The 9,808-nt window shown below is 45.2% G+C and overlaps 1 protein-coding gene across 1 annotated transcript in view; it reads left to right on the forward strand.

Annotated features, from left to right (window-relative positions):
* Window positions 1-9,784, forward strand: part of LOC106534468 (Nance-Horan syndrome protein) — a 19,010-nt gene extending 9,226 nt beyond the window's left edge. The window contains exons 7-13 of the mRNA XM_014031115.1: window positions 205-267; window positions 459-648; window positions 821-970; window positions 1,063-1,215; window positions 2,683-5,874; window positions 5,991-6,132; window positions 6,342-9,784. Coding sequence (XP_013886569.1) covers window positions 205-267; window positions 459-648; window positions 821-970; window positions 1,063-1,215; window positions 2,683-5,874; window positions 5,991-6,132; window positions 6,342-6,975 — 4,524 coding nt within the window. The 3' untranslated portion in view covers window positions 6,976-9,784. The remainder of the gene's footprint in view (window positions 1-204; window positions 268-458; window positions 649-820; window positions 971-1,062; window positions 1,216-2,682; window positions 5,875-5,990; window positions 6,133-6,341) is intronic.
* The last annotated feature ends 24 nt before the right edge of the window (window positions 9,785-9,808 follow it).

Here is a 9,808-nt window from a genome sequence, read left to right on the forward strand (position 1 = left end):
AAAAAAATGAGAAAAGAGAATAAATTGCGATCAAACTGAGTCAGTTCRTTTCATCATAAATACCAGTTCTATGAGAATCCAAGTTGAAATTTTGTCTTTTCTCGTAATTTTGTGTCTCCAGCTCCTCGCCAGGTGAGATACAAGCATTAGATGATTCATGACATCATCTGCTTTTTTTTAATTTTGTTTTTTTGTTGTTTTTAGTTTGARTGCTTTTATTCACTTGACACTGTTGAAGGTTGCATCTTCATTCCATGGAACAGAAAGGTATCAGATTGTTTTGTTGCACATTTCTGTTTACATTTATTAAATCGTTGTTTTATTTCTTGGCTATATTTGGTCATTTGGTCTTTTTGTTTCATGGTGCACGTTGAACATGTGAAGGTTTTTCTTTAGCCTAAAAACTGAAACTGAGGCGGGATCGGTGAAGACACTGTTGTTCAACACGTTTCCTCCAGGGTCCCTCTACGGAGGAAGGTGAAGTGACGGAGAAGTCGGGAGGCCAAAAGGCCAAGGACTTGGTCCGCAGTGCCCCCCCAACCCAGGACAAACAGACCAGCTGGTCCAAGGAAAACATCCCGCCTTCAGATCAGATATCTGATGATTCTAACGCCGTCCCCTCGTGCATCATCCCCATTAACGTTACAGGTAAACTCAGACAAGAAATGCATTTAGGCAGATAAAAATAAAGCAGTTTTATAATAATTTATTTAAAGACYTTCTGTGAAAAACCAGTTAGCCCTTAAAGAGAGCAAAGTCTAAGTTTTTCTCTGGTGCTGCCTTGTTCTGTGTTACACTTTGAGTTTTATACGTTTATCAGGTTCTGTCGTTAATGCAGGAGTCGGGTTCGACCGCGAGGCCAGCGCTCGCTGCTCTCTGGTCCACTCCCAGTCAGTCCTCCAGAGGCGGAGGAAGCTGAGGAGGAGGAAGACCATCACGGGGATCCCCAAACGAGTCCAGCACGACATGGGTGGGTACAGAAACACACACGGGGTGATGGAGAATCATATTCACCAATACTTGACCAACTGAAGGAGATGGTTTTTTTTACGTTTGTTTCAGATTCTGATGAATCGCCGGTAGCACGAGAGCGGACCGTGATCATCCACGCCCATCAGCACCACCTGTCCCTGTGTCAGGAGGACATCTCAATCAGTGGTCGTCTCCATCACACCCGGGACTCTGGCTGCCAGACGGACGATTTCCTTATAGCTTGTAAGTTTGACTCAGTGACAAAATGTTGGATGATGAAGACAAAGACAAGGACTGCATTCTGGTAGAGACTTTAAAGGGTCTGTGACCAAWGTTTGTCATAAATATGAATGTATTTTTGGAAAGATAACATTGATAACATATTGATCATGTCACTAAGATGAACAGTTGTTGTGATAAGCTGTGTCCAAACTCAGGGGCTGTGTCCTTCAAAGGACCCGGCCTACCCGGTCTAGGTGGGCCGGGTCCTTGGCCAACCGCAAAGACCGGAAAAAAGTGTTTGAATTTGGACGGTCTAGTCTTCTGCTTYATTCCCACCCTTACCCCGGCGKATGTCCTGTTGCCTTGCAACCATGACGACGCTAAACGGAAACAAAAATAGATCAAAATTAGCAAAATATCAACATTTTATTATTATAAATATCATAAAACAAAATTATCTTAAAGGCAATATTTATTTATTTTTTACTGTTATGTTTTTTATCATTATTATTAATATTATTATTAATATTATTATTATTATTATTATTATTATTAACTTTATTCATTTCATTTAAAAAATCATAAAACATTTACATACAATAAAACAATACAAATCAAATAAAATGAAAGGTAGCAGATGGTGAAAAAAATCTGCCCGTTTGCAAAAACTAATATTAATTTCAGACAAAAGTAATCAAATAATAAAATTTAAAAAAAATTCAACTCCTCAAACGGTAACTCTTAAAGATACAAATTATACAGTTATTATTTGAAGAACTAAAGGACCTGCTGTAGGTGCATGTTTATTTCTCTATACCAGCTCGTTTTATTTCTGACAAGAATAATATTGAAAACATGTTTATAAAAATGATAAAAGTTGTAACAACACAACCGCTTAAAACTTCATTTTTATACCAACAGATTTTTATTTAAAACTGTCCTCCTTTCTCTTGCTTTGTCTGCTGTTACGGGCAGATAAAAAATCTCCGGTCGGCCCGCAGTGCATTATGGGATAYGGTGGGCCGAGAAGGATCCATCAGACCCGCCCCTCAAATCAGGGACAAATGAGGACGCATTTGTCGGCCGCATCGGAGGAGTCTTTAAATTTGGGCATTCTCCGGCACAACGCTGTTACGTAAGCAGCTGACAAATTTGGCCTTTGGAGGACCCAGACCCTGAATTTGGACTCAGCCATGTTYGTATGTGAAGTAACAGGAAGTGATGTCAAACATTAATGTCTGCAGGTGAAGAGAGCATTGCTACAATAAMTAATGACAGACTGTAGAGAAGAACCTGATGTTTCTTTGAATTTTTTTGTGTCACTGTCAGAGAGTTTAAACATTATTGTTTCAATAAACAAAAACCAGGGAGTTCCCCTTTGATGTCACTTCCTGTTTCACTKTCATTTAAAGCTGATATGCATGCTGGCARGTGATAAGCATTCCTTCATTTTAAATAATGAATGCCTCCCTCTGTTTGCTCTTCAAGGTACTGCTGCTCCCTCCAGGAGACGGATCCGAGCTCAGCGCAGCCATCAGGGAATCCCTGCCTCTCTGTCTCATTCAACGGGCAACATTTCCTCCCTGGGTGATCAGTCGGACTCCACGTACACCACGGCATCGGCACACGGCGGGCGCTTGCGCTCACGCAGCCTTCCACGGGAGGGTGGGCGTCTGATGGACAGCGATGAGGACGACGATGACAATTATGACGATGACGACGACGATGAAGAGCTGTCGCCGTATGAGGCAGAGGACTTCATTCCGCCAGGACCAAGTCCAAGAATGAAGATGATGCTGATGAAGGACGAAGAGGAGAGCACCGACGATCAAGCAGCTCCTGAGCCGCTGCAGCTAGGAAGCCTGAAAAGACTCCAGCGATCGGGTGAAAGAGACCGAGGGGGTGGAGGAGGGGGGAGTCCAGAGCACAGCTGGATGGAGAGGGGTCGGTCTCGTTTGCCCCGAAAGACTGACATGGGCAGCTGTGAGATCTCTTCCAGTTCTGACACTTTCAGCAGCCCTATTCACTCGGTGTCAACAACAGGAGTTCTARGCAGTCACGTGGACCACAAGGAAGACCACCAGTCGTCAAGTGGGAACTGGAGTGGTTCCAGCTCCACCTGCCCCTCACAAACATCTGAAACCATTCCTCCGCCCTCGTCGCCGCCCCTCACAGGCTCGTCCCACTGTGATTCGGARCTTTCACTCAACACCGTACCCAATGCCATTGATGAAGGATTTTCTCTGGACCCTTCATACCACTCTGACCTCAGACCCCAGAGCCAGGGCCACAGGTCCAGCTCATTTACATCCTCAGCAACAGACCAGATGGATGATGCGGGGGTAAGCACGGCCAGTGAAGGGGAGTGGACATACCCGCCTGATCAAGACCAGATTGATCCGGACCAAGACCTAGATCACACCCCAAACTTGAGCGAAAGCCATGAGTTGATCCAAGAATACAGCTCAAAACAAGGTTTGGATGACCAGACCTGTTTCAATGACAAAGCTAGCAATGCTGAAAAGGAGCCTGGCTCTCAATACCGATCTGATACAGAAGATTTCTACTCATCCTCTGTGAATTTTGACACTTGTAATCAGAGTTACACAGCATATAAATGTAACTATGCAGACCCGGGGCCTGATTGTGCTCAGTCCAACACTGTGACGATACAATCATCCCATGGAGGTTACCCCCAGCCCTTAGTTGACTTCAAAGCTGGCACCATGACCCTAGGTAGGACTTGTCGTTCCCTGAGGAAATCAAAAGTCAAACCTCCTCCACCAAAACGGACATCCTCATTGAAGGAACCAATTGGCAGCGTTGACGTCGGAACAGACACGCAAGCAGATAAGGACGAACCAAAGATGGTTAGTGAGCAAGAACTCACCTCGTCTTCCACAGATATGAAGCTAGAACTAGATCTAGAGATTGGAGGTGCCCCAGAACCACTGCAGACTTCCTGTCTAGTTGGGGAGTCTTTGGGCAGTTGGGGCATGGGACTGGGGGGAGCCATGGACATAGTAGAGCCCATGTCCTTCACTTCTGCAGATACACACTCATTTAAGGATGAAGGTGCTGTGCAATCTGACTATGCAGACCTGTGGCTTCACAACAGTGAACTGAAGTCTAACAATGGTGAGTACACGTCAATGTCCAACTCCAGCACAGCCACAGGCACCACCGTCATGGAGTGTATCAAGTCACCAGACAGCTCTTCCTCTTCCACAGAAATGCAAACCCAGGCCATTGCCCAGATTACCGAGACCAAGGTAAGCAGTCCACCTCTTCCACCAGGAGACTTTAAGCTCGGGTCGCCTGAAAAACTGGCAGGCCTAGCCTCACCGTCAAGCGGCTATTCCAGCCAATCTGAAACTCCAACATCAACTCTGCCCTCATCTTCAGCAGCATTCTTCCCAGGACCTCTGTCCCCTTCGACTGGTAAGAGGAAGCCCAAAGTTCCAGAAAGGAAATCATCTCTCTCTTCCTTGCAGCAATTTCCCAGAGATGGAGCTTCTATTTCGTCTTGCAATAAGAAGGACAGTGATTTCCCACCTCCACCCTCTCAACTTGATCTCAACGCTCTCCATGGCGGCTATGTGAGGCACACGTTATCCCACCGAACATACCACATGCACACACTCCACCACAGCAAACACAGAGTTACTAATGTTTTAGCTGCTGGAACAAAGATGGCGGTCCCTGAGACATCAAACAGCAATCAACCACCAAGTTCAAGCTCTGCTTTGGCAATTCCCAGCTCAAGTCTGGTGATGGTAACTCCATCTGCTCCTCGTTCTGGACAGCTTATTTCGGTTAGCCATACTACAGATGTACAGAGTACTTCAGCAACATACCACGAAACAACAAATGCAGCAGAGACAGTAACAAGACCCAGATGTCCCCCCACTGGTTCCACTTTAGCTCCTCCACCTGTTAACACTAGGCCCCTCCCTCCTCGCAGGCCACCACCAAGACCACCATGTCATGACCACACCTCCTCACCTGAACACTCGCAACCACCTCCCCCAGGCCGTCACCCCGACGGACCTCCATCCTATGAAAGTCTGCTACTGAGACAGGACCGCTATGGACCGGGAACCTTCTGGGCTATGACTGCCTTCAGAAACAGGATGGACCCAACGTCAGACCACTCTGAAGACAGTTCCCCCCTCCACAGACCTGTGCCACGAGCTCCCCACCCGTCACCCGTGGATTTGCACACACACATCCATTCACACGCAGAGTTCCGAGGCCTCAGCCACTCRTCTCACGCACACTCTGAGTTTAGGGTTCTGGGGGAGCGCTCGTTTTCTCAAGATGACGACGACGATGACGATGATGAAGAGGAGGAGGAAGAGCAGGCGAAAGAGTCACAAAGGGCCACGTGTTACAGAGGCAGTGTGCGAACTGACCACCCTCCTCCACCGGCGTACGAATTTGCCGGGGGATCCCATTCAAACTCAGGGTCATGGGCTAGTCCAGTCAAAGTGCCTGGTAACACGATGGAGACATCGCATCCTTACCTAATCAGCGATGCAAGAAGAGCAGGGCAGGAAGTGCACGAAGAGGAAAAAGAGGTGATATCAGGTGCTACCAGAAGTGCCCATCAGCATCAGCAGCCCCAGGAGAGCAAAGATGACTCCACCACTCCTGACACTGAGGATTACTTCAGTAAAGGTAAGCTTTCAGACCATATTAAAATCACCATCACTGGACTAGACCACGTAATTAAAAGGATTAATTTTTSACATAGTGTGTATTAAATGATCAGACAACCAGATGACATGTGATAGGGATGTTGTGTGCCACAGATTCCACACCCAGTGATAATTCCCTCTCCCCTCTGATGGACGATACCAAAGTGGATGATGATATTATCATCACGTCACCTAACAAGACCCGAACCACCGAGGACCTGTTTGCCATGATACACAGGTACTGTAACTGACCTGTTTTTATGTTACAACCACAATCTTCAACTTATTTTAGGCGGTAGACAACACAAAGTGTTGCATGAATGTGAAGTGGAAGTAAAATAAGTCATGGTTCTTGGTCAAATCGCTGTAGAACCAGTGGGTTTGCAAAGGCTGTTGATGTGGATATGATGTTCCTGCATCAGTTAATTCACTGATTCTATCATTCAGGTCCAAGAGAAAAGTCCTAGGCCGTAAAGATTCAGGGGACCTAAACGTGAAGTCTCGTCTTTGTCCTGCAGCACCGCTAACCCCCAGCAACGTCCCCACCAGCGTCGTCCCTCCAGCCCCGCCTCTTAACTTTCCAGCCACCATAGCCAATGCCGTTGGGTCCCAACGAGCCCCCGTGCCAATTTACCGCAGCGCTAAAAAATCCAGCACGTCCAACGAGGAGTTCAAACTTCTCTTGCTGAAGAAAGGCAGCAGGTCTGATTCCAGCTACCGCATGTCAGCCACAGAGATCCTGAAGAGCCCCATCACCCCCAAAACACCGGGGGACCCCCTTCAGGAAGGGCCTTTCAGACAAGCCGAGGAGCTACCATCTGCACTTCAGGAGCCTGCCATTTCTGGCTTTGACCCGATCCAAATACCAGGCCTTTTCCCCAGAGCCAACTCCGAGAGCTTCACTCCGAAAACCCTGCCCATGTCAGCCGCCTCTCGACAAGGACGCTCTCGGATCCCTCCTGTGGCCAACAGCAGCCGCTACAGCACACGAAGCCGCCTCTACACGGCGCCCATGCAAGCCATCTCTGAAGGGGATACAGAAAACTCAGACGGTAGCCCTCATGATGACAGATCGTCATAAAATCCCTTCATGAGGTTTTTTTCTTTCCATAGTTGTGGTCTGCCTTTTCTCCCTTTCTAATCTTGGATTTCGGTGCATTAGTTGGATTCTTTCTACTACAAGTAAAAAAAACATGACTGTTGCTGAAACGCACCCAGTTCCATTTACACTATTCTGAGGGTGGAAGGCTTGTGAGACAGTGAATAAAAAATTAAAAGGGATTAATATGAAATCTTATAGGCATATTTGAATATTTTATGTAAAGAATAGCTCTCGTATTAAAAACTGCAAGACCTATTTTGATTGAGCTGCCTTTTTTCAAAAAGAAAAACAAAAAAAAATTTAAAAAAACTGTCCCAAAAATTTGGAAATTCACAGAATATATGGTGTGGATTAAAGTGTGTGTGAAGCGCACACAAAACACTAATATTTCCACTTTTTGTGTTTTGAATAGTGTGGGTGCGAATGTGTCATAAATGGAAACGGATTTATTTTTGTTTTATTTTTTTCAAAATGGTTCTAACTAAAAAGGTGCCGAACGCATCGACCTGACTTCCTAGAGTTTTTACTCAATATTCCTGCCAACAAGTCAAGCCTGCTTGATGTTACTACCAACATTCTCAGCACCAGTTTATCTATATTTCCATCTGCAGACCAGCTACAGAGTATATTACACAAAGCCAACCTTATATTTGTCAACAAAAACAATATCCAAAAAAAAAAAAACATGATGCATGTATTTTTGTAAAACTGCGCCTCAGAAGGTTAGAAGACAAGACTTCAACAAGTTGCATGACATATGTGGAAAAATCCCCTGGATCCTGGTTTCTGTCAACATTTTGTTGTTCTTATGTATTATAGGAAAAAGAATCTCTGCAGACTGTTTTGATTTGCATTTTTACCATAAAGATCAGAATTGATTTGTCTTGAGTGTGAAAGGAAAAGGAGGAGCGAGGGCGTGCACATCAGTCGAACATGCAGCCTAGTTTTGGACAATCGCACAGTGGCCTTTCTCTCATAGGTGGTTGGAAACATTTAAAGATTCCTGAACAGAAACAYGGAGCCGAGTCCAGTTTCACCAGAACTTAATCACACAAAGATGATGTCAGAAGGTTTTATTCATTTGTCGTGGCCATGAATGTTAGATTACATTGTCTTCTTCCCCTTGGCAGAATCGGTACAGTTTGTTTAAATCAATTGGTTTCCTGGTTTCAGACCCGGCTTTTAATGAAACTCCACAAATGTTCCATCAGGTTTAGATTGGGTCTTTGGGCAGGTTGGTCCAGAATCCTAATATCAGCTGATTGATCCAATCAGAAACCAGTTCTGATGTTTGGGATCACAGTCCCGTTTCAACCGTCCAGCTGTTGTTCTGAGGTGAAGGTGAAGAATGGAGGTAGTCCCAGTTCTAAGGTCTGAAAGTCTTACCTGGACTCCTCCAAACRTCTTTCTTGTCTCCGTCTTTGTCTCGTCTGTCCATCAAACCTTTCTCCTGGAGACATTTGTCTCGTCCATGTGGACAGCTGCAGATCCAGTCCTCTCGGTCCATTTGTCCCCGATCATTATCCAAGAAGAGCTTCCGTCTTGTCAACAGAACCGAACTTCTGCACAGAGAGCAGAGGTTGTAGCCGTGAAGTGAATTAGGGTTGGTAACGTATCGCTCCGCTAACATTTGTGGCCATGATGAATGGATGAAAACCTCTGAAAAGCCAACCTAAAAATCTGTTGCTATTAACGGAAAGAGCTGCTGTTTGTGACAGATTTTACAGCACCTTCGAGTGCAAACAGTAAAAATGCTTCAGAAGGTCTTCAATCTGTTTGACTGGAGGTTAATTTGTTAAAGTTTTTCAAAAGCAACCTTGCTTTTGCACTTCGGGATTCAAAGGAATAGAAGGAAAAAAGATATATCTAATGATAAAATTTATCTGTATATTTGTACCGAGTATAAATCCTCTTATCTGTATAGAAATGACTTCTAGGAATCAATCTGAGTGTAGCAAAGAACAGGTCTCACTAACAGTTTTTATTAGCACTGTACTGTTCTCCTCTCCTTGTTGCCTCTCCTTCATTTGCACTGACCCAGTAGCATCAGACAGGTGAAAGCTCAACTCAGCAACTGGTATACACCATCCAACATGTATACCATCCAACTGGTTTAAACCATTCAACTGGTGTATACCATCCAAGTGGTGTACACCATCCAACTGGTTTAAACCATTCAACTGGTGTACACCATCAAACTGGTATACACCATCCAACTGCCATGTACCATCCAATTGGTGTGTACCATCCAACTGCCATGTACCATCCAATTGGTGTGTACCATCCAACTGCCATGTACCATCCAATTGGTGTGTACCATCCAACTGGTGTGTACCATCCAACTGGTGTACCAACTGATGTACACCATCCAACAGCGTTATACTAAGGAACTGGTGTACACCATCCAACTGGTGTACACCATACAACTGGTATACACCATCCAACTGCCATGTACCATCCAATTGGTGTGTACCATCCAATTGGTGTGTACCATCCAACTGGTGTACCAACTGATGTACACCATCCAACAGCGTTATACTAAGGAACTGGTGTACACCATCCAACTGGTGTACACCATACAACTGGTATACACCATCCAACTGGTATACACTATCCAATGTGTATAACATCCAACTAGTGTACACCATCTAACGAGTATACCATCCAACTGGTGTGCACCATCCAACTGATGTACACCATCTAACATGCACCATCCAACTGGTGTACGCCATCTAACGTGTATACCACCCAAACTGGTGTGTACCATCCAACTGGTGTACACCATCTAATGTGTACCATCCAACTGGTGTAC

This window comes from Austrofundulus limnaeus, unplaced genomic scaffold (genome assembly GCF_001266775.1).
Source record: "Austrofundulus limnaeus strain Quisiro unplaced genomic scaffold, Austrofundulus_limnaeus-1.0 Scaffold1179, whole genome shotgun sequence".
Taxonomy (NCBI): domain Eukaryota; kingdom Metazoa; phylum Chordata; class Actinopteri; order Cyprinodontiformes; family Rivulidae; genus Austrofundulus; species Austrofundulus limnaeus.